General features: G+C 40.1%; 1 protein-coding gene across 1 annotated transcript; it reads left to right on the top strand.

The window, feature by feature from the left end:
• The first annotated feature begins 776 nt into the window (after positions 1–776).
• On the top strand, positions 777–24,956 carry LOC110289470 (uncharacterized). The gene is made up of 7 exons (XM_085843119.1): positions 777–1,037; positions 5,128–5,412; positions 6,385–6,491; positions 10,364–12,169; positions 19,470–19,886; positions 21,936–22,124; positions 24,649–24,956. Exons 2-7 carry the CDS (start codon positions 5,136–5,138, stop codon positions 24,748–24,750), a joined length of 2,898 nt encoding a protein of 965 aa, XP_085699245.1. The 5' UTR covers positions 777–1,037; positions 5,128–5,135; the 3' UTR covers positions 24,751–24,956.
• The last annotated feature ends 718 nt before the right edge of the window (positions 24,957–25,674 follow it).

Here is a 25,674-nt window from a genome sequence, read left to right as displayed (position 1 = left end):
TTTTTCCATGTTTCAGGATCACAACAAATCTTAATCCTTGAACTCTCCATCCCAGGAAAATGCAGCAGGACAAGCATTATTTCAGCCCATAATCTCAATCAAACCTCGAGGTTTCCCACTGTCTCCCAGGTCCCAGGGTACCCTGTGCTTACCCAGAAATCATGTAGAGACACTGAGGAAACATTAACTTCACCATTGAAGGAGGAGAGCTTAGTTTTATAATCAAGAGGGAGGTGGATAATGCCAAATGCCTTTCTATCTATTTGAGGCTGCAGCTTGGAGTTGTGTGTTTGTAACATTATGCTCTTGCAAGTCTAGGTCTTGGAAGCTACTAATGGATGCATAGATGCTACAGGAACGACTTAAAACTAGGAGCCTTTTCATCTCAGATTTTCCTTGAAACCCATTCACATGCAGCTGGCAACTGACACAGCAAAGATCTCCTGATACTGACTCTGTCCTGAGCAGAAAAGAAAGAAGAGGCTGGGTGACTTGGCTTTTTTGGTCTAAGTTCACCTTCATTCAAAGGAAGGAAGATTTCTAGGGATCCTTTTGTAAGCCTGTAGGACATGAGGATTATAAATCTGAATCTTGTACCGATGAAGATCTGCAAGAAACATCCTGAGTGTAACTAGCTCTCTTTGACTTTTGTGGTGAACAGGAAGGAAACTCTTGAGTTTCAGTTTCTGAGGAAATCAAAAGCTATGAACCTTGTCCACTCCCCTCACCGTAGAACAGGATGAGAAACAGAAAACCTCTCAGTCTGAGCAGTCTGTGCAGTGACTCTAACCAGAGTCAGCTTTCCATCTCTCTCTGAAAACACTTCATTTTCTCAGAATTTCAGGAGACTACAAAATCCCCTGGATCACCTTCTGAGAGATTTACTATTTACTTTTTTATCTTCACACACACACACACACACACACACACACACACACACACACACACACACACACACACTTGCTTGCTCACTTGCTCATTCACTCACAGCTTCCTGCCCTGCAAAACTGGATACCACTGAAGAATTTTCTGAAGAGGTGAGTCCTCCCCCTGCTTTCTCTGTGAATGCACAAGACTACAGGTGAAATCCTTGTTGATCTTTTGGTTGAGAGAGAAGGAAGCCAAGCTGGTGGCTGCTACACTGAGCAGTGAATTTCCAGTATCTGGATTCAGGTCCTTGGCTCATGAAGATGCTAGGCATCCTTATTCTTCCACCAGTAACACTGACCCAAAAAGGGGCATATTTCAGATTATAAAATACACGTTTTTTAGGTAAGTCTGGATAAGTGAATTAGAAGAGGGCTTTAGTTTTCTTGGCTTGAGAGTGCTTAGAACCTGGTGGTTGTAGTGAGTGGCTGGGCAAAAGACAAGTTTGTGACAGGAAAAATTGCCATGAAGTAATAATATTCAGTGAAAAAAAAATGCATCTAGCTCTCAGGCTGCATTATCTATTATTGCAACCATACACAACCTGGGCACCAATGGGCATATGTGGTCAAAGTTGTCCCAGATTCATAGTGATTGCAAACCTAGGGTTTTATTGACTTCAGAAGCACATTAAATGGTCTTCATTCACCTCTACTGCAAGTGGATAAGGTGGTATTGTAGACATCTGTATCATCCTGAAAGTTAATTGCTTTGGGTTTTTGTTTTTTAGTTTTCTTTGATTTTGTGTTCTGGTGGTAAGATTTAGAAAAGAGTTGGAGGTTCATCAGAACTATTTCTATACTTCACACTTTTAGACTCTTCTGCAGACCCTCTGTGCACTGTGGTTGATCTATTACTTATTAGGTGTATTAATTATGCTGCCCAGACTTTCTAAGATTTACAAAAGTTATGACTCTCTTCATTTAGAAATTAAGATAAATTCTCCTAAATCATACATTAAAATTTGGTTTTTAATTTATTACTAGACAATTCTATTATTAAAACACTTTTCTATTTCTAGGATGTAAACTATTGTCATTCTTTTGGTTTTCGTAGAAGAATTTTATATTTTTGGTTCCAATTAAGACAATGCTAATATAGAAAAAAATCGGCTCTTATTAGTTTCTATAAAAAGGATTTATTTTATAATTTCCATGAATGCATGTCTTAATGGTAACCTTTAGATGCACATATTAAAGAAAATTTGACAAAGGATGTTAATTAACCAATTATGTTAGCTCCTGTAGGGTAGGTTGAGGACACATTTTTCTGGATTTTATTATGACTACTTCTATTATGGGACATCTGCATTTCTTTTCTTGCCTTCTCTTTATAACTCAAGTGGTTAACAAGTGAAGTCAACAACATTACTGAGCTTATGTTGTTTCCTCCTTCAGTGGTCCTGTTGATACCCTTCCTGTCTCTCCTCTCTCTAAGGAGAGTTTCACTCCTGAGGCAGAGACTCACCCAGTTTTCACCTTGCTTATGTTTTACTCTGAGGAGCTCTCAACTGCACATACTATTTTCATAGCACACTTCCAAGAGCTCTTCCTGATACATTAGCTCATCTAAAACTGCTGAGGCACTGATGCCAGAGAATACCGTTGAGGCTTTCTTCTCTGAGTGTGAATTGGTCTACATTCAGACACTCATTCTCAGGTTTTGTTTTATGTAGGTTAAGTTAAGGGTACCTCTTTGCACCATTGGGGATGACTATACTTTGATATCTCGGATTTGCTGGCTGAAGATGGGTTTTAATGTAAATACCTGAAATACTATACTACTGAATATTGTTGAGATTGGGATCATTATTGCAAAATTTAAAAAATAATATTTTTAACAGCAAAGAATGAGCATTTACATGTAATCAGATTATATCAAAAATATCAAGATCTCCTGTCATTTCACATCAGTCTATATTTTGGTATAAGCTTATTGTCAAAAATCATAAAATAAATACAACCTTCAAAATTTTAAAACTCCTTCAGTTTGTAGTATCTTAGGCCATTGTAACATAAAATCATCCCATTATTTTGCTGAAATCTGATTGCTCTAGAGAGTATGGTCTTTCATATGATCTGATCTTCTTTACTATTCCTCACCATCAAGGTTCTATTTCTCTTTGTAGACTTGCTTTCATCCTCTGAACCCTGTCTGCCAGACAATGCTGTTGTAAAAGGTTAGTAGACTGAGAACACTTAGCACTCTGATTAGAATATTACACACACAAACACACACACACACACACACATATACACACTTACACACAGAGACTCAGAGAGAGATAGACAGAGACAGAGACAGAGAGACAGACACAGACAGATGGATAAAATAACCCATAACTAAAATCACTTAAACTTTAAGCAAATATCAGATTTATTCCATCCTTGAGAGTTATTAAGGATGTTTAGAAACTCCTAATCATGTATAGAAAAGGAACTTTGGTCTAGTGAGAGAATTTTGGGAATTTCCAGAAGGCAAAGTCTCAGTTGCTTCTTAAAGGTCATCATAGATGGCAGACAGAGAAAGCAATACAAGAATGGTGATGAAAAGGACACCATCTACTTCACAGAGCATGCCAAGGGAATGGGTGCTGTGCATTCCAAAGTGTGCCATATCACAAATATAAAAGAACCATATTTAAAAGAAGCAAATTATCCAAGGACTTCTGAAGTATTTTAAGGATTAAAAAAAATTTATTAAAAACACTGGTCAGCTATTAGCTTATCTTAGTAGCATTTAAACACAGCCTATACAGAGAAAACTGGCACTATGAGCAAGGAATACCCATTTTAAAAAGTCAAGTCTAAAAGGAGAACAAAGCAAGTAGCTATTGAAATAATATCCTCCAGTGAATGCTGCCATCTGGCACTAGAAAATACTTAGCAAAATGACAATACCAGGGACACGGAAAGCAAGATCTAACACCTGGTGAGACAGGATGCTAATGGAAGCTGCTTAACAAAGAGCCAAGTGGACTAGAGTCAATGCCTGGGCCAGGTTCATCCTGTTGTAGCCAACACCCATTCCTATACACTGAGTGAACACAAAGACCATTTATAGATAAGCCACTTGAGCATGGGCAAGTAAGGGAGTCACAGGGGGATATCTAGGGGCAGGTTATAGTACCAAATAAAGACAGTGTCAACTAACTTGGACCCCTGAGTGCTCCCAGGGACTGAGACACCAACCAAAGAGCATAAGCAGGCTGGCCCCATGCCCCTGTCACATATGTAGCAGAGGGCTGCCACTTCTGGCATCACTGGGAGAGGATGTGCCTCATCCTGCAAAGACTTGATGCACCAGGATGAGGTAATATTGGGGAGGGAGGATGGCAGGAGGAACTCTCTGAGGGCAAACCAAGTGGTATCCCGACCTGCAGGACCTAGTTATTCATGGGGTCCAGGGGGAACAATCCTGAAAAAGAAAAGGGCGAGAAAAGGGAGCAAGACCAAGCAAATAGTTGTCAAGGTCTGTTTAATGGAGGCTGGGAGCCCGATTATAATCACACAGTGACAGGAAATAGGGAGGGGGCGAGGGGGAATAATCAAAGCACACAGAGAGAGATGGACATCTGAGGCAGATGCTGAGTGCAGGCTTCAAACATCTTGTGGCTTATCTTGGAATGCTAGCTCTGTCTAAAAAGTCCCAGGTGCCTGGTCAAGATAAGAAGGAGGGGGTGGCTCGGCTCCCAACAAAGGGTCAATTGGATCTCAGGGTGGGAGTTGTTGAAGGTCTGGTTTCCCACAGCTTGATCTCTCACAAGGTGGGAGAAGAACAAGTGGGATATAAGTAAATAGATAAAACAATAAACAATTGTTAAAAAAGAAAAAAAAAAAAGAATGGGGGAAGAACCAAAGTCCAGGATCAATATACAATGGAAAAAAGGACCTGGGATTTCAACCTTCACAGCCCATACTCTATACACTGTAACTAAAGGTGATTTCCCATAACCACCTTCAGCGACCTCACTCACCCATCATCATCAACAGGGAAGAGTTCCTTAGACTGGTTTACTAACCAAGCGGTTCTGCACTCATTGTTTCCCACAGTGGCACAGTTAGTAATCAATGCTCCATTTTTTTCACATGCACAGCTAAGGACAACACTATGTCAAGGGCTGTTCGCTCACCTAGATATGCTCTGTATTTTAAATGGTCTCTTATGTGTGTAATTTAGTCTACTGTTATTCTCTTGTAGGCTTATCCATGACTGGAGAGATGGTGAATTACTACAAGCAAATTGTTCTTCTGTCTGGATTAGAATATATGAATGACTATAACTTTAGAGCACTTAAGTCCTTACTGAACCATGACCTAAAACTGACTAAGAACATGCAAGATGATTATGACAGAATTAAGATTGCTGATTTAATGGAAGAAAAGTTCCCAGGGGATGCTGGATTGAGTAAACTGATAGAAGTATGTGAAGACATTCCAGAACTTGCAGATCGTGTTGATATACTTAGAAAAAAGAAGGAGAAAGGTAAGAGAGAAGCAGTCTGGATGCCCACATTTTCTCTACCCTCCCTAACCTTGCCAGCTCCTTGCAGTGATCATAGCTGATAAGTCTTCCCAGTGTATACATCAGGACCTATAAAATGCCACCACTTTAAATGTTGGAAACTTAGGGAACTCCTTTCCTACAAAGAACTGTAATGGGTTTATAGGTAGATGTCATTGGGGTGGGTAAAGGAAAGAAAACAACAAAAATAGAAGCTGTTTGGAGAAACAGTGGCTTCCAATACGGTGCAAAGAGTAGAAAGTTACAAAGAAAAAACTTAATACCACATTTACAATGTCCCACAATTCCAAATTAAGAAACACCATCATTAGTATGTCTTCCAGCAACAAGTGTGAGACGACATTGAATTAGAATTCTGAATCTAAGAGATGTTCCTTTTATAAAGTTACTGGGTTCAAAATAAATGGAAACAATGGTAGACATACTTCCTCACATAGTGATCTTAGCACTCAGCAGGCTTGGGCAGAGAGATCTCCAGTTTAAGGCTAGCCTGGGGTTCATGGTGAGATCCTGTCTCAAGAAAATAAAAAGGAGCCCAAAAGGTAAGCAATGGAAACCCACTGTTATGCCTCTGTTACGTGCCAGGACTGCTTACATCTTCTTCCTCTGTTTCTCTAATTTGGGGTGACCAATACAATATAATCTGTCATATCGTCATGCAAATCTTATATTCTTAAAAGCAAACTATAGGATAAAAGGGCTGAGATGGGGCTTGGCTGGGATGCATACAAGTCCCCAAGAGGGATAAGTGTCCTGCCACTTGTACCTGAGAAGAGCAAGGAAACCCAGGAGCATTTCCTGTGTCTATATTGTTGGTGGCAGGGACAGGAAATGTACTGAGACATAAGCAGGAGGCAAATGCATAAAATGGACTTCAGCCCTCTTACAACAGGAGAGCTTCATCTATTAATTGTCTTTTCTTTGTTTCATCAGTTAAAAATAAAACCAAAATAAAATCTGAATCCAGTCCTCTCCCACTTACCTCCAGCCTGATGGAAGCTTGGGAAGTAGAACCAGCTATGGTGACAGCTTCATCAGAGGTACACCGTCTAAGATCTCACTGAAAAAGCATCCACTAAGCTTTTTCTCTCCGGGACTTTCCTTTGAGTACTTAGTCTATGCCCCTCATGTGTGCCAAAGACCTAGATGAAACAAAATGAAGGGTGAACATATTCATAATTTCTGGTCACTCATTTTGTTTTAAAACTGAAGAACTAATGTTTACTTCATTATAATATAATTTTCTGCAACAAATATATAAAATCATTACTAGCTTTGTGAGTGTGTGTGTGTGTGTGATTTACATACATGTGTGTGCATGTTATCACTGATGTCATAGGAGGACTTCAAATACTCTGCTTAACCACTCTCTGCCTTACTCCTTTAAGATAGAGTCTTTCCCTGAACCTGGAGCTGTGCTGGTAGGCAGCAAGCCTCAGAGACCATCCCATCTATGCCTTTCATGGTCCTGGGGTCACCTACAGAAAGCCCAGATTTTTATGAGGATGCTGGGATCCGATCATAGGTCCTCATGTATGTGCAGCAAATACTCTTCTCCCATAATTCTCCTCTCAAATCCCTCATTCTTCCTTTTGAGAACATTTGCAAAAGTAGCATTCAGTTTAAGGACATGACCTTCCACAGCCTGTTAAAGGACATTAAACTCCTTTTTGAGAACATTCTTCCTTTTGAGAACATTTGCAAACGTAGCAGTCAGTTTAAGGATATGGCCTTTCACAGCCTGTAAAAGGACACTGAACTCAACTTGCACTTTCTAAATGTAGGTGTTCTCCCATCAAGGACATGTGCATAGAGTAGTGATGTGCATGAAGTGTTTCTGTTCATGGACGAGAGGATCCTATGCTCTTGTCTGGCCATTGGTTCAGAAAGTGCAGTTTCCAAGGAATCAATAGACTCAGAATCCAGTAACACGGAATTATTTATCTTGCAATTAAAATCATTGTTCTTCATACAATTTTAAAACACACGACAAGAACTGAGGATAAAACCCCATAGTGGAGCCGAACTTGGCACACAAAAGACCCCAAGTTCAACCTCTAATACACAAAAGAGAAGATGAGTCATTAGAAGTAGAAAATGTTTGCATTTTTTTCCTTTGAAAAAGGGGGAAATAAACTACAAACTCCTGAAGCCTGCACAATTCCATCCTATGACCAAATCAACTATCACATTATCAAATGCTTCTATGAAGACCTCAGTGAGAAGCTTTTGCCCTTGACAAGGGATATGTTATTAAGAAATAAATTATGGTCTTAACAAGCTACATATAGTAGTTTCATTTCACCAGGACTATCACATGATTTGATCATTTAAAACACTTTACCTATACATACATTTAAAAGTTATGATTGGGCTTCCTTTATACTTGGCAAGTGTTCTACTTATCGGGTGAGCTACAATTTGATTGACAGAAATATTAACTCTATTCATTCAAGATACTCCAGACTTCTTCACAATGATAAAAATCTTGAAGGAGCCGGGTGTGGTGGTGCACGCCTTTAATCCCAGCACTTGGGAGGCAGAGGCAGGCGAATTTCTGAGTTCGAGGCCAGCCTGGTCTACAGTGTGAGTTCCAGGACAGCCAGGGCTACACAGAGAAACCCTGTCTCGAAAACAAAACAAACAACAAACAAAACAACAAAAAAATCTTGAAGGAGCTTATCATCCAATCTCCCACTAACTTGCTTATTTAATGTAGCCATTCGTTCTTTTATAGTGTACATTGTGAAACCCTGAAAATCACTTACAAATGTTTACTTTATTGAATTCTATCATACCTGGAATCTCTATATGACCAATGTTTTGTCATTTTAATTATTACAGTTGTTTTACTTTGAATATAAAATCAATGTTCACATCTAATTATCTGTCTTTATAAGTAATTATAATATAATTAAAACATACCTAAGCCTGAAGAAAAGGCCATAAATAATCAGTTTTGTTTGGATGACATCAACTATTTTTACTTCTTTTTATCTTTGTTTTGTTTGAGCAAAGACTTTTTTTTTAATTAGGTATTTTCCTCATTTACATTTCCAATGCTATCCAAAAAGTCCCCAATACACTCCCCCCCCCCACTCCCCTACCCACCCACTCCCACTTTTTGGCCCTGGCGTTCCCCTGTACTGGGGCATATAAAGTTTGCAAGTCCAATGGGCCTCTCTTTCCAGTGATGGCCGACTAGGCCATCTTTTGATACATAGAGTAAAGACTTTTTAATGACTATATTTTACAATTACACTGGCAAATCATGCATTGGATGTGATTCCGGGCAGCAAATCCGCACAGTCCTTTGCAACCGGACCTGTGAAAGCAAAGCCCTTCATCTCTCCTATTGTTTACTATGCCTGCTACTTTATCTTCAAAATAAACAAAACCCTGTCTTTTCACTGGTATGGCTTTCTTTGTCAAATTACCATTGCTGGATGCATCTATTTCTTTCTTCTGTTTCTCAGAAGACTTACATACTGAGAGATCAAAACCAGCAAAGAAAACAGTGATAATTAACATGGCAGTTAAAGTTCTTACATGATCTTTTTTATTACTTTTTACTTTTAAAGCTAAGTTTAAAATATTTTAAGTATTATGCCTCCTGTAAGTTTATATAAGTATTTTAAAAGGTCCTAAATATGTGTATTGCCTTATGTACACATACTTCTTATATGTGTGCTTATAGTCTTATATACAGTAGTTTCATTTAACCAAATATAAAAGGTCCTTATATTTAAAGGACCATTGTTGCAGAAAATTATAAAAAAAAAAAATCCATGCTACCACCAGCAAGGCACCAGCAAAGGCCAGTGGTGGGCAGGCTGGCCTTTTCTCAGCCTGACTGACTCTCTGACTCAGAGCCCCCGAAATCTCTCCAATAAGTTCCCATGGTGAGTCATTGCCATGCATGCCCCATGGTTCCAAATTCCTGTGGCTGGCTGGGGTGCCCTGCCACCATTTCTTTCTCTGGAACCCAGCTGAGTAGCCAAGTGAAGGAAAACTCCACACAATCTTAGTTTCTAATGAGCAGGTAACACAATCTCTGGACTCAGCAACTAGCATCCTAATTTGTAAGCTATTCTAAGTTATAAATCCTCCAGTAATGGATCCGGGCGAATCTGCCACCTGAACCAGGGCCTCTGCTACCAACATTTTGTCTTCCATGTCTCTCAGGTCCAAAAGCAAGAATCTTTCTCCTGCTTCCCCTCTTCCTCTCTCCCACTGAGAAGTCCCACCTAACCATTGATTGGCTCCTTGAAATCTTTATTTATTAGGGGAAGGTTCTGCCACAGACCTGAACCTAAGCAGATATTAAAATGAGTCCTGCCTATCAAGTACTAGGCAAATACTGTATCAACTGAGCTCCATCTGATCTCCTGAAAATTTAACTCTGTGGTCCATTATCTCAGGGAACCTGATGCACAGTTCTCATCAGATCACCTGAAAGGAGAGTGACAAGGGTGGGATGGGGGGGGACTCTTGTGTCCTAAAAAGCAGACACTTTTAAGTGGTTTCTTTGGGAAGCTAAGGGGAGAAAAACTCACAAATGGGAGCCAGTTTTGCTTGTATGGCTTGTTTCCCATTCAGTAACTCTGAGTTGAATAATACCAGGTTCCCTTTTCTCTGTTTTATAAGATATGCAGAGTCAGTATTCTGAGCCAGACCAGTGAAATTTAGTGCCCAGGTTCTGATTGGAAAGGAAGGGGCTAGGTTTAGGAAGTACTTACATGCAATCTAAAGATGCCTCATGCAGCCCAGATGGGGTGGGGTAGTTATATCAGGGATGCTGGCAGAGCAGAAGTAATTTTGGAAGGGAAAAAGACAAAGATGAGTTTGATCTGATTTTTTTGAAAACTGCTTATTAGGATACAAAGAATTTTTCAAAACTATTTCCTTTCAGGAAAGCAAAGACACTATCCCTGAATCACCTGTAACCATGACAACACAGTTTTTGGAGGAAAAGCCTAAGTTTCCATTACTTTCAGCAACCAGCACAAGCCAGGTTGAGCGGGAACTCCTGACTCCTCAGAGGTTTCCAACAACAGCCTTCAGCAGTCTCCAGACATCCCTGGAGCCTACAGAAATATCGTCCACCATATTGGCAACATCTCAGGGTTCTTCAGCACCATATTCCACCTGTGAAAAATCTTCTCGGGTGCCTCCAGTGACAGCCTCCAGCAGCACCCAGACCATCCAGACCTGTCTGGCAACCTCAACACTTCCTTGTAGTCACAAAGCTACTCTGAAGTCTCCGAAAACAGAGCCCAGCAGTGTCCTGGCCACTCAGATGACTCAAGCCATAAAGACAAGTGGTCATAATCGTCCTCAGGTGCCTGCAGCAGCAGTATCCAGTAGTTTCATTAAAACTCAGGTAACCCCAGCAAGGTTACTCAGTGGTGTCCAAACTCCTTTGATGCCTCGAGCAACAGTGCCCAGCCGTGCCCAGACCTTTGAAATGAACCCAGCAACAATGACCAATGGTTGTAATAGTCCTCAGATATCTACAGCAACAATACACCGCAGTTACAGTAACCCTCTGGTGACTCCAGCAACAGTGGCCAGCAGTGACCAGAGCTTTCGACTGACCCCATCAACAAGGTCCAGTGGTTTTAGTAGTCCTCATGTTTCTGCAGCAACAATATCTAGCAGTTATAGTAACCCTCATGTGACTCCAGCAATAGTGCCCCACAATGCCCAAATGTTGCAACAGACCCCAGCAGCAATGACCAGTGGTTGTAACAGTCCTCAGATGTCTGCAGCAACAATATCAAGCAGTTACAATAACCCTCATGTAACTCCAGCAACAGTGCCAAGAAGTGTCCAGTCCCTTTTGATTCCTCGAGTAGCAGTGCCCAGCAGTGCCTTTCAAATGATCTTTCAAATGACCCCAGCAGCAATGGCCCATGGCTGTAATAGTCCTCAGATATCTGCAGCAACAGTACACCGCAGTTACAGTAACCCTAGGGAGACTCCAGCAACAGTGGCCAGCAGTGGCCAGAGCTTTCGACTGACCAGATCAACAAGGTCCAGTGGTTTTAGTAGTCCTCATGTTTCTGCAGCAACAATATCTAGCAGTTATAGTAACCCTCACGTGACTCCAGCAACAGTGCCCCACAATGCCCAAACCTTGCGACAGACCCCAGCAGCAATGACCAGTGTGTGTAACAGTCCTCAGATGTCTGCAGCAACAATATCAAGCAGTTACAATAACCCTCAGGTAACTCCAGCAACAGTGCCAAGTGCCCAGTCCCTTTTGATTCCTCAAGTAGCAGTGCCCAGCAGTGCCTTTCAAATGATCTTTCAAATGACCCCAGCAGCAATGGCCCATGGCTGTAATAGTCCTCAGATATCTGCAGCAACAGTACACAGCAGTTACAGTAACCCTCAGGTGACTCCAGCAACAGTGGCCAGCAGTGGCCAGAGCTTTCGACTGACCCCATCAACAAGGTCTAGTGGTTTTAATAGTCCTCATGTTTCTGCAGCAACAATATCCAGCAGTTATAGTAACCCTCACATGACTCCAGCAACAGTGCCCCACAATGCCCAAACCTTGCGACAGACCCCAGCAGCAATGACCAGTGGTTGTAACAGTTCTCAGATGTCTGCAGCAACAATACCCAGCAGTTACCAAAATTCCCCTCAGGTGTCTTCTGCAACAATGCCCAGTTTTCCTGCCATGTCCCTGTCTCCAGCAGCACCACCCAAGGTAATGATTGGCTATTCTCATAATATAACGACGACAAAATTAACATAATCTTGGAAGAAGTTCCCATTAACCCTCTATGATGTATGCTGTCTTGTTGAAATAAGTCACTATCTATTTTAAACATATGATTTGAGGTCATTCCTAAATTCATTTTACACTCCTCTTATTCTCTGCTGCATTACAAAATCCTACAATTCATTGAAGACCTAAACACCCTTGTTCTTTAAGGGACATAATTAAACATTTATTTAGTTTTACTTTTTTTTTTTTTTTGGCTTTCATCTTTATTTATTTATTTATTTATTTATTTATTTATTTTACCATTGGTGTGGTATTTCCGTGGAAAATGGGATATAGAAATATAAAATGTATTCTCAATGATTTCCTTTTTTAAAATCTAATTTTATTTGTAATTCATTTTTACACTCCATATTCTACTCCCTGCCCCTCCCTATCTACCCTCTAACTGCTCCACATCTACACCTCCTACCCACCCCACCCAGTCTCAATGTAGATGCCCCCTACCTCCCATCCTACCTGACTTCTAAACTCCCTGGGGCCTCCAGTCTCTTGAGGGTTAGGTACATCATCTCTGAATGAACACAGACCTGGAAGTCCTCTACCGTGTGTGTGTGTTGTTGGCCTCATATCAGCTGGTGTATGCTGTCTGTGTGGAGGTCCAGTGTTTGAAAGATCTCGGGGATGCAGATTAATTGAGATTGCTGGTTCTCCTACAGGATCACCCTTCTCCTCAGCTTCTTTCAGCCTTCCCTAATTCAGTAACATGCTTCTGTTCATTGGTTGGGTAAAAATATCTGAATCTGACTCTTTCAGCTGCTTGTTGGGTCTTTCGGGGGGCAGTCATGACAGATCCCTTTTTGTAAGTGCTCAGTAATAATGGCAGGCCTTGGGAATCTCCCCTTGAGATGGATCCCACTTTGGGCCTGTTGCTTCATTTCCATCCCCGTAATTCTTTTAGACAGAAACAATTAAGGGTCAGAGGTGTGACTGTGAGATGGCAAAACCAACCCTCACTTGATGTCTTTTCTTCCTGCTGGAGGTGGGCTCTGTAAGTTCCCTCTCCCTACTGTGCAGCATTTCATCTAAGGTCCCTCCCTTTGAGGAGTCTCTCACCTCCCGGTCTCTGGTGCATTCTGGGTGTTTGCTCAACCTCCTATTTTCTGAGGTTGCCTGTTTACATTTTTTCTGCAGGCCCACAGGGCTTCAGTCCTTTTCCCTCACCCAATACCATATCAGGTTCCCCTCTCATCCCTAATGCCCCCCACACACATACCTCCTGCACTTTCCCTCCCAAGTTCCTCCCTCCCTCCCCACTTGTGATTGCTTTCTTCTCTCTCCCAAGTGGAACTGAGGTGTCCTCACTTGGGCACTTAAGCTAGTTGAGCCTTTTGAATTCTGTGGACTGTATCTTAGATATTCTGTAGGGGATTATTCTTTCTTTTCTTTTCTTTTCTTTTCTTTTCTTTTTCTTTCTTTCTGTCTTTTTTTTTTTTTTTTGCTTATATTCACGCATTAGTGAGGCTAATATTCATGCATTTGTGAGTACATACCATGCATGTCCTTTTGGGTCTGAGTTACCTCACTCAGGATGATATTTTCTAGGTCCATCTATTTGCCTGCAAAACTCAGGATGTCCTCATTCTTAATAGATGAGTAGTATTCCATTATGTAAATGAACCACATTTTCTGTACCCATTCTTCTGTCATGGGACATCTAATTTGTTTCCAACTTCTGGCTATCACAAATAAGACCACTGTGAACATAGTAGAACACTTGCCCCTGTGGCATGGTGGGGCATCTTTTGAGTATATCCCCAAGAGTGGTATACCTTGGTCTTCAGGTAGACCTATTTCCAACTTTCTGAGGAACCTCCAGATTGATTTCCAGAGTGGTTGTACCAGTTTGCAATCCCACCAGCAAAGGAGGAGTGTCCCTCTTTCTCCACATCCTCTCCAACATGTGTTGTCACCTAAGATTTTGATCTTAGCCATTCTGACTGATGTCAGGTGAAATCTCAGGGTCATTTTGATTTGCATTTCTCTGACCACTAAAGACTTTGAACTTTTCTTTATGTGTTTCTCAGCCATTTGAGATTTCTCAGTTGTAAAATCTTGGTTTAGTTCTATACTTCAATTTTTGATTGGGTTGTTTGTTTTTTTTGGTGATTAACTTCTTGAGTTCTTTATATATTTTGTATATTAGCCCTCTATCAGATGTGTGGTTAGTGAAGTTTTTTCCCAATCTGTAGGTTGCCTGTTTGTCTTATTGACTATGTCTTTTTGCCTTACAGAACCTTTCCAGTTTCTTACTTTCCATTGCCTTACTTTTGCCTTACAGAACCTTTCCAGTTTCATGAGGTCCCATTTATCAATTCTTGATCTTAGAGCATGAACCATTGAAGTTCTGTTTAGGAAATTTCCCCCTGTGCCAATGGGTTTGAGGCTCTTCCCACTTCCTCTTCTATTAGATTCAATGTATCTGGTTTTATGTTGAGGTCCTAGATCCACTTGGACTTGAGCTTTGTACAAGATGACATATATAGGTCTGTTTTTATTCTTCTACATACAGACAGCCAGTTATACCAGCACCATTTATTGAAGACACTTTCTTTATTCCATTGTATATTTTTTGGCTTCCTTGTCAAAAATCAAGTGACCATGAGTATGTGGTTTTATTTCTGGGTCTTCAATTGTATTCCATTAATCAACATATCTGTCTCTGTACCAATACCATGCAGTTTTTACCACTATTGCTCTGTAGTAAAGCTTGAGGTCAGGGTTGGTGATCCCTCCAGCCATTCTTTCATTATTAAGAATTGTTTTCTCTATTCTGGGTTTTTTGCCTTTCCAGGTGAATTTGAGAATTGCTCTTTCCATGTCTTTGAAGAATTGTGTTGGGATTTTGATGGGGTTTGCATTGAATCTGTAGATTGTCTTTGGTAAGATGGTTAGTTTTACTATGTTAATTCTGCCAATCCACAAACATGGGAGAGCTCTCCATTTTCCGAGATCTTCTTCAATTTCTTTCTTGAGAAACTTGAAGTTATTGTCATACAGGTCTCTTACTTGTTGGTTAGAATTATCCTAAGATATTTTATACTATTTGTGGCTATTGTGAAGGGAATTGCTTCCCTAATTTCTTTCTCAGGCTATTTATCCTTTGTATACGGGAAGTTTACTTATTTATTTGAGTTAATTTTACATCCAACCACTTTGCTGAAGTTGATTATCAGCTGGAGAAGTTCTCAGGTAGAATTTTTGGGGTCGCTTATGTATACTATCATATCACTTGCAAATAGTGATACCTTGATTTCTTTTTTACCAATATGTATCCCCTTGATCTCTTTCTGTTGTCTTATTGTTCTAGCTAACACTTCAAGTACTATATTGAATAGATATGGGGAGAGTGGGAATCCTTGTCTTGTCTCCGATTTCAGTGGGATTGCTTCAAGTATGTCTTCATTTAATTTGATATTGGCTGTTGGTTTGCATTAAATTGCTTTTATTATGTTTAGGTATGGGCCTTGAATTCATGATCTCTCCAATACTTTTAACAAGAAGGGATGTTGTATTTTGTCAAATGCTTTTTCAGCATCTAAGGAGATGATCATGTTACTTTTTTCTTTAGGTTTGTTTATATACTGGATTATGTTAATGGATTTCTGTATATTGAACCAACCCTGCATCCCTGGGATGAAACCTACTTGATCATGGTGAATGATGGTTTTGCTCTTCGATTCGGTTTGCAAGAATTTTATTGAGTATTTTTGCATCGATATTCACAAGCGAGATTGGTCTGAAGTTTTCTTTTATGGTTGGGTCCTTGTGTGGTTTATGTATTAGAGTAATTGTGGCTTCATAGAATGAGTTAGGTAGTATTCCTTCTGTTTCTATTTTATGGAATACTTTGAGGAAAATTGGTATCAGGTCTTCTTTGAAATTCTGGTAGAATTCTGCACTAAATCCAGCTGGCCCAAGGCTTCTTTTGGTTGGAAGGTTTTTAATGACTTCTTCTATTTCCTTGTGTGATAAAGGCCTATTTAGGTAGTTTTGTCTTTTGTTACATATTTGCAGAATATCTTTTACATACCAGATTTGTGTCACAGTTCGTATAATTGTCTGCAGTGTATGTTTTTAAATTTTACTTATGTGTGCCTGGGGGATGGTTCAGTGGGTGAAAGCACTTGCCTCAAAAGTCTTACAACATGAATTGGGGTCACCAGAACTTATGCAAAAGCTCTACACTGAACATCCTTGTGTATAATCCCAGTGTGCCCCAAAGCAGAGAATAGAGACACTGAAAGAAGGATCTACAGAACATCATAGGACAGCTTGTTAGGCATGCACAGTGGAGAACTAGAGAGACCCTATCTCAGACAAAGTAGAAGGTGAGAGCTAACATTTAATGTTGTCCTGTGATCACAGAGAGACACACACATATACATACAGACAGAGAGAAAGGAGAGAGAAGGAGAGAGAGAGAGAGAGAGCATACAGGGACAGACAAACACAGAGACAAACAGACACACAGAGAAAGAGAATATGAGAGAGAGAGAGAGAGAGAGAGAGAGAGAGAGAGAGAGAGAGAGAGAGAGAGAGAGAGAGGAGAGAGAGAGAGAATATATACAAGGACAGACAAACACAGAGACAGACAGACAGACACACACACACACACACACACATTCCTAAAGAAGTATATAACATCTACTCCTGAATTTCTATGCACATTTTGGTAGGTGTTCTTAGCACTATTCTGGGGTACTTCTTAAGTCACATTAGAAATATACTTCCTAAGATTAGAAAACATTAGACTACATTGACAAAAAGTCACAGTTAAGCCCTTGCCATTAACAGGTTTCCAAATCAGGCCACAGCAAGTGTTGTTGGATTATAGCTACCTCCCTACATTGGTCTCTAGGATTCCTGGGATTGCCACCATTCTTCTCCATTTCAAAGTATGCCCCTGAATCCAGATGCAGAGTAGCTAGATGTAATAGCACAAACCTATAATTTAAAAAAAAAAAAAAAAGGCTGGTAGACTGCTGTGAGTTCAAGGCCAGACAGCCTGATCTGTATAGCAAATTCAGAGCCATCCAGGAATACATATTGAGACCTTGTTTCAAAGAGAAAAAGAAAGAGCTGGGAAAAGAAGGAAAGAGAAGAGAAGAGAAGAGAAGAGAAGAGAAGAGAAGAGAAGAGAAGAGAAGAGAAGAGAAGAGAAGAGAAGAGAAGAGAGAAAAGAAGGAAGGAGAGAAGAAAGAGAAAGAAAGAAGGAAGGAAAGAAAGAAAGAAAGAAAGAAAGAAAGAAAGAAAGAAAGAAAGAGAGAGAGAGAGAGGAAGAGAGAGAGGAAGAGAGAAAGAAAGAAAGGAAGAGGAAGGGAAAGAAGAAAGAAAGAAAGAAAGAAAGAAAGAAAGAAAGAAAGAAAGAAAGAAAGAAAGAAAGAAAGAAAGAAAGGAAGGAAGGAAGGAAGGAAGGAAGGAAGGAAGGAGGTTGGGCTGGCTAGATGGCTCAGTGGGTAAGAGCACTGACTGCTCTTCCACAGGTCCTGAGTTCAAATCTCAGCAAGCATGTGGTGGCTCACAACCACCCGTAATGAGATCTGACACCCTCTTCTGGTACATTTGAAGACAGCTGCAGTGTATTTATGTATAATAATAATAATAATAATAATAATAATAATAATAATAAATAAATCTTGAGAGAGAGAGAGAAGAAGAAGGAGGAGGAGGAGGAAGAGGAGGAGGAAGAGGAGGAGGAGGAGGAAAAGGGAAGGAGGGAGGGGAGGGCTATGCAGTCTGTGGAGTACAGTGAGGACAGACAGGTGGTTAAATAACCCTTTCTAATCCAAATCCAGGATTCTTCTCCAGGGCAGATCATATACAAGTGGAAGAACTTCTCATTTGAATTATTCAGCAGAGCCCTTGGGTTGTTGCTTCCAGTGGCTGCCTAAGTGTTTTAAAGCAATACCTCTTCTGGGCATATATCCAGAAGATGTCCCAACCGGTAAGAAGGACACATGCTCCACTATGTTCATAGCAGCCCTATTTATAATAGCCAGAAGCTGGAAAGAACCCAGATGTCCCTCAACAGAGGAATGGATACAGAAATTATGGTACATTTACACAATGGAGTACTACTCAGCTATTAAAAAGAATGAATTTATGAAATTCCTAGCCAAATGGATGGACCTGGAGGGCATCATCTTGAGTGAGGTAACACAATCACAAAGGAACTCACACAATATGTATTCACTGATAAGTGGATATTAGCCCAAAACTTAGGATACCCAAGATAGAAGATACAATTTGCTAAACGCATGAAACTCAAGAAGAATGAAGACCAAAATGTGGACACTGTGCCCCTTCTTAGAATAGGGAACAAAACACCCAGGGAAGGAGTTACAGAGACAAAGTTCGGAGCTGTGATGAAAGGATGGACCATCTAGAGACTGCCGTATCCAGGGATCCATCCCATAATCAGCTTCTAAACGCTGACACCATTGCATACACTAGCAAGATTTTGCTGAAAGGACCCAAAGATAGCTGTCTCTTGTGAGACTATGCAGGGGCCTAGCAAACACAGGAGTGCATGCTCACAGTCAGCTATTGGATGTATCACAGGGCTCCCAATGGAGAAGCTAGAGAAAGTACCCAAGGAGCTAAAGGGATCTCCAACCCTATAGTTGGAACAACAAGATGAACTAACCAGTACCCCGGAGCTCTTGTCTCTAGCTGCATATGTATCGAAAGATGGCCTAGTCGGCCATCACTGGAAAGAGAGGCCCATTGGACTTGCAAACTTTATATGCCCCAATATAGGGGAATGCCAGGGCCAAAAGAATGGGAATGGGAGGGTAGGGAAGTGGGGGGCGGTATGGGGGACTTTTGGGATAGCAGTGGAAATGTAATTGAGGAAAATATGTAATAAAAAAAAAAGACAGTACTGATTTTGTGTGTTTGTGTGTGTGAAATGATTTGTAATCTAAGTTTAAAAAATGTGCTGTTGTGCTCATTAGACTTGTGGTGAAGCTTACAGGGAGACAATTTGTCTACAATTCACAAGGCCTCAAGTGTATGGGCAAATACCACCAAAGTATTAATGAAACTTATTTACTTACTGTAATTACAACATGCCGGAATTACTGCCCAGACCTTCATTCATTTCACATCACTTATGTCAGCATATTAAGCATTGCTTAGATTTCTCCACTCTGCCTAAAAGTGCTATTCTTTACTTTGTTTTAATTGTGCCTGGTTTTCCTCTGTGAATTCTATGCAGAAACCAAGACTGAAGAAAGTACCTAAACAACCTTCTGAAGAAGATGGTCACCAGCAAGGTTTCAAACAAGTGATGGTGTTAAAAGTAACAGAACCATTCACATATGACATGAGAAAAGACAAAAGAATGTTCCATGCCACCGTGGCTACTGAGACTGAATTCTTCAGAGTGAAGGTTTTTGACATAGCCCTCGAGGAAAAGTTCATCCCCAAGAAAGTCATTGCCATCTCAGATTATATTGGCTACAATGGGTTTCTAGAGATATACACAGCCTCCTGCGTATCAGAGGTGAAAGACAGCAATGTGATGAATATCCCAACTTCCCTGAGACAAAGAGCCAACGCAACACCTAAAATTAGTACTCTTTGTACACAAGAAGCAGGAACATTTGTGAATGGAACATTTACAGTATATGAGGTAAGCTGTTAAATTATTTTATAAAATTTCATTTGCAACCCCAGATTTCAAGTTAGCTTGGCAGCTGGAATATGGTCAGTTTGTAGCCACAAGAAAACAAGGCCTCCCTGATCAGGAAACAGAAAGTGGAGTTTCCCATTTTAAGGTGTGGGATGATCGTTTCTCATTCTTTTAAATGTATAACCATGAAAATCTTTTAGAAAGAGACTCTACATAAAACCTGGCAAAACCTGACATTTACTGTGATGATCCATTTATACCATTTTGTATCAATACACAATGCTCTTTGTTTGCATTCTTCCCAGCCCTTATCAGTAGCGATTTAATTATCAATACTGGTAGAAGTCTTTGAACAGATTCTTTTTCCTTGGACCTTTATCTAGAGCTTGTTTCTCAATTAATAGAAACCATACCTATGGGAGATGTCACATGTACTTTACAAGTGGAGCACAGGTGATTAATAGCCTTGTGATCTCTGAACTCTCTGTAGGGCCAGGCCACACCTGCATCCCCCAGACTTTTAAGTTTCTTTCAGTCAGTCTCTATAAGTCTTACCTTGAGCATTGTTTTTCAGCCAATAGAACTCATCTTCATGGAGGAGGTTATATATACCTGGTAAAGAGTACATTTCTTTTACACATAGGATTGAGTTAATTATCATCAGGAAACATTTTCCCCCCAAATTGTACTGTAATTAAATATGCCTAAAATAAACTGCCTGGTGTCAGAATCTAGGAGTTTGAAACAGTATCAGCTTCTGAGAAGAGCTGCACCAAATTCCCTTTCTGCCTCCTATGGATTGACAGGCTGCTAGCCCATTGCTTGTAGAATGGGCTAGAAGCCTCCACATTTGTTAGTGCCATTCATTTATCTGAAATTTTCTTTTTTCTTTATGGCTAAATAGTATTCTGTTTTATATATGCATCATATTTTCATTATCCATTCATCAGCTGAAGAACATTTAGATTGTCATCGTCTCCGAGCTATTGTAAATAAATCAGTAATGAATATGGCTGAACAGGTGTTTATGGAGTAGAGTGTCATTTCTTTGGGACATGGGGAAGATTCATTTTATCTTTTGGGGCATTCTCCACACTGATAACTAGAGGGCCTTACCCATTGGCAATGTCATCCACCGTAAACTTGGGATCCCCTTCCTCACAGTCACATCAGGGTTTGCTGTCCAGTGTTTCCATGATCTTAACCATTCTGACTTGGTTTAGATTTATCAAGTGATTGCTCAGCAAGAAAGCTCTACTTGAAATCTAAAGAGAAGCAAGTATAACAGACTAGAGAAATACAGGGTTTTGTTTTTATTCGCATGTTAAGGCAGAGGATACAAATGTAGAGTGGATTGAGGAATTCTTAGACTTGAGGTGTATCTTTCAGTAACAATTCCCTTGCAAACATCATGCTTAGAAGACCCAACCATTGTTTAAAGTATAGTCGTAAATTCTGTTGTACATATTGACCAGTTGAGTCCTGCTTTTATCCATGGTGTTTCTGTGTAGTATGTTTCAGTGACTATGTAAGAACACCTGAACAAAGTAAACCAAATACAAGTGAGGAAAGTAAAATTGGGTGGTGCAGATTTAATGTTTGTAGTACTTGGAATAGAGCAAATACATAGAAGCATAGAGAAAATAGCATCTAGTTAATGGAGACTTGAACAGTCTCAGACTTCCAGGGAGCCACAAGTCATCCTTCTCAGTTCTAGTGGCATTGCCTAAGATACCCACAATGCATTCAGGTTTATTCTGATTTTTCTCTACTTGGACTCCTGAAGAACTCTCATCTCTACCTGTGTGGTACAAGGAAAGGTTTTCTAGAATAATCCATCAGATAAAGACCTTAAATAAGAAAATCTTGAGAGAGATTTCTTAAGACAGGATTTATGAACCAAAATGCCTGAAGCTGTCTTTTTTCCATAATTTTAAACCTAGGACTGCATTTGCTATATCAGAGACAGGCTAACACTATTTATATCCCTTAGATGTCTCAAGCCTGGCACATTCCTCAGAAGATGAGTGTTTTTGTTTTGTTTTTCAGAAAACAGTGAGGAGTGAATTCATTTACTATGGAATAGAAGATCGAACGGGGAGGATGGAAGTGGTGGTCTATGGACAATTTACCAAACTGTACTGTGAGCCTGGGGATAAGCTTAGACTCTACTGCTTTGAACTGAGCTCCAGTTTGGATACGTGGCAGCTGAGATCTGTGAGGCACAGTTATATGCAGGTGTGTTCTCTAAGGCATCATAGTAGTTTCTAACAACCACTTTTAGTTCTCTGGTAAGACCTGACTGTAACAGAAAAGAAATTAAGTTTTAAGCATTAATAACTGAACATTTTCTTATCATAGTTTTAAGAATAGGGCTGTTTTTCTTTGTTTTGTTTTTTGTCCTTTTTTGTCCTTTTTGCTTTTGTTTTGTTTTGTTTAAAATGATTTTTCCATAGAATATATATTTTTTTCCATAGAATATATATATTTTTTTCCATAGAATATATATATATTGGGTTTTTTAGACAGGGTTTTTCTGTGTAGTCCTGGCTGTCCTGGAACTCACTCTGTAGACCAGGCTGGGCTCAAACTTAGAAATCTGCCTACTTCTACCTCCCAAGTGTTGGGATTAAAGGCGTGCACCACCACTGCCCAGCCTAGAATATATTCTTATCACAGTTTCTCCTCCTGTATCGCCTCCCAGATCCTCCCACCTACCCATCTATCCAACTCTATCCTTCCTTTATCTCTCTATATTTAGAAAACAAACAGGCAAAACAAAATAACCAGAATAAAACAAAAAAAAGAAGCGTGTATGTGTGTGTGTGTGCGCGCGCGCGCGCGCGCGCGCACACACCCCATAGAAACAAGAGATCAGAAACCATAGTGTACAAGCAAAAAAAAAAAAAAAAAAAAAAAAAAAAAAAACAGTATGGTTAAAAAAAAAGTCCAAAGCATTATGTAACAATAACAGCAACAAAAATATGCAAAAATGACCCTTGAATTAATTTTCATTCAGCCATCTACTTTTAAGTGTGGTTTGTACATCCAGTGAAACCCCATTGGAGAAAATGAATTTTCCCTTTGCAAGAAGTTGTCTATCAGAAATAGTTTCCTGGTTAGAGATGGGTGCTTATACCCACTTTCCCCTCACAGTGTTGGATTTGTGTATGCCCCGGGCATTCTTCTTCACTCTCTGTTGTGAGTTTGTATGTGTGTTGTTTCCGCTATGTTTCCTTGGTGTCTTCCATACTTCTGCCCTTGTCCACATAGTTCCTGAGCTCTGAGGGAAGGGGTTGGATGAAGATATCCCATTTAAAACTGAATGTTGCAAGGTCTCTTACAATCTGCATATTGTCTAAATTTGGGTCTCTGTTAGTTTCTGTTAACATTTTGTCTAATCTCTGCTCCACAGCTACCTGTGTATACCTGACTCATTATAAAAGGGGGCTGCTAGCCCTCTTCTCACTATCTTTCACTTGTTCTTGCCTTCCTACTCCCACTTTGTCCCTCTGTCCCTTCAGCCCTCTTTCCCCATTCCCTTACCCCTTCTCTCTCCATGTGCTCATAGCCAGCCTCTACTTTTCTACTCCTCTTCTTTGTTCTCTCTCTCTCTCTCTCTCTCCACACTACTCTCTCAACTCCCCTCCCTATCCCCTGAATAAACTCCAATATATACCATACCATCATGTGGTTTGTCCCTCAGAGCAAAGGGATTCCTCTGGCTAGGCCTGCGGAGGCACACCCATCCCCCATACCTGACTACTCCTCCACCAAACATATACCCTCTCTCTTTATCTTTTTTATAAACATATCAATTTCCACCTACTGGCAGAGGGAGCTTTTCTGGTGATGACTGAGTGTAATACCGATCTACAGATATAGCAGAAGGTCATTAGGAGTCATTCAGTTGCTACATTCTTTAATGGAAAAAGAGTATTTGGTTTTACCCAGGTTTCTGGCTTATACAGTAAATGGAATAAATCATGGCAAAAGAAGATATTTGAAAAGACTCTTAAACTATTATTCCCTAAGTCAAATAATAAAATTGATGTATTTATCAAAACAGAGAAATTATAAGAATTTGGGCCTGATGTGTTTAAAACTCTGGCTCTGATACTTTTAAATTGACTGAATACCTGAAGCTCATGGGTTTCTGTGAAATAATGTTCATCACAGATGCCCATGAACAGAACTTACAACATATATCATGTGATTCACAGCGTGCTTTAAGAAATCAGAGCACAAGGTACCAAGATACACGTTCTTGTCACACACTGAGATTTACTCTACACTACCAAAGACTAATAATACTAATGCATAGACAAAATATAGGTGCTGACTTATTCAGTCACATAGAAATGCTGCCAGATCTCCAGTATTCTCAGGACCATATGTCACATATTCTGAATCCCCATCCCCATCCCCATCCCCCAGCAGCTGCATCAGGGATGCCTCCTATTCTATCCTTTTGACCATCTGTGCAATGATATATTCTACTCAACTCCTGCCTTTGACACTGCAGTTTTCCCATCCCTTCTATTGCTCCATGATATCTACTGCTCTTCTTCCTGTGACCAGGCCTAGTAGGTGTAAGGAGCTCATTTTATGCTCTCAAGAAGTGGGAGTGAAGCTAATTCCAAGGACAGAGATTCAGTAAAGGACTTAGTTAAGGATAAGAAAGGGAGGTGACAATATGGGTAAACAAGAGAGTGGCAAACTATGTCTCAACTGACCTGACTGTATCCTTTTCTTCTTCAAGGTCATCCAGGCTAGGAAGAGAGACTATGAACTTCCCAATGTTCATGCAATTATTGAAACAGCTCAAAGTTCACTCTCATGGATCCCTGAACAACAATGGTAATGATGCTGTGCTGATAAGCTGCAAGTGCAGAAGAAAAAACAATGTATATATGGCATATAGTGAAAAAACACCTGTAAAATCCAGCTCTTGATCCTAGGAAATAATATTCCTTTAATTATTTCCTTATGCATTTTAGATTCCTTATATTCCATATTTCCATCTTATGTCTCAAAATATGAAAGAAAGAAATAAACATTTTATCTAAATGGGTGCTTCCCCAGGAGTCTCTTTTATTCACTTATAAGTCATAAAATAGTCTGTGCTTTATAGATCAGGATGAAACACATAAAGCTCAAGAAATATGCCACATTGTCCTATGGGTGTGAGAGGAAAGGACAAAACCCTTTTCTTGATGGGCCAGACTGTGTTCCAATCCAGTTAAGGAAGGTAAGGTCTGGAGTCCAGTATCCATTGCAGTTATCAAGATATATATTTCAGGGAGGGTTTCATTGGCTGAGAAAAAAGGGGGTGAGAGGATGCCTTTTCAAAGATCATCCCTGGACAAGGTGTGAATGATTATTTTACCAAATGAAGGTTCTCTGGTGGTTTCAAGTAGTCCCTAATCTGCTGGAACATTTAGCCATGGGATGTGGGTCATCTGAGTCCATTCATTTATTCACAACCCAGGATACCTCAGGAATTCTCCCAATGCAATCCCTGGCTTTCACTTTTATGTGTCTAGAGTTACTGGAAGGTATTCCAGGCAAACACTTATATGACACAGATATTGAAGGTAATTAGCTTGCTTTTAAATAGAAAGACAGAAAACAAGGGTGGGCATACTAGGGGTAAGGGGTAAGAAGGTAGAGACCATGAGGGGCAGAAGGAGGGTGCTTACTATTCTAAATTCCAAGGCTTTTTATTTCCAACCAACATATGACAAAGGAACATTAAAGTTCTACCACTGTGCAGTGTGTCTGAAGA

Source organism: Mus caroli, unplaced genomic scaffold (assembly GCF_978045245.1).
Source record: "Mus caroli unplaced genomic scaffold, Mus_caroli_1 scaffold_1, whole genome shotgun sequence".
In the NCBI taxonomy this organism is placed as follows: domain Eukaryota; kingdom Metazoa; phylum Chordata; class Mammalia; order Rodentia; family Muridae; genus Mus; species Mus caroli.
The sequence above is the reverse complement of the archived record's forward strand: the minus strand, read 5'-3'. Positions and strand labels throughout refer to the sequence as shown.

Bases quoted from the DNA above. Each gene is read 5' to 3' on its own strand.
- LOC110289470 (XM_085843119.1), top strand. From the start codon at position 5,136: ATGACTGGAGAGATGGTGAATTACTACAAGCAAATTGTTCTTCTGTCT. The intron at 5,413-6,384 runs GTAAGAGAGAAG...TTGTTTCATCAG, and splicing joins TAGAAAAAAGAAGGAGAAAG to TTAAAAATAAAACCAAAATA. The intron at 19,887-21,935 runs GTAAGCTGTTAA...TTTGTTTTTCAG, and splicing joins GAACATTTACAGTATATGAG to AAAACAGTGAGGAGTGAATT.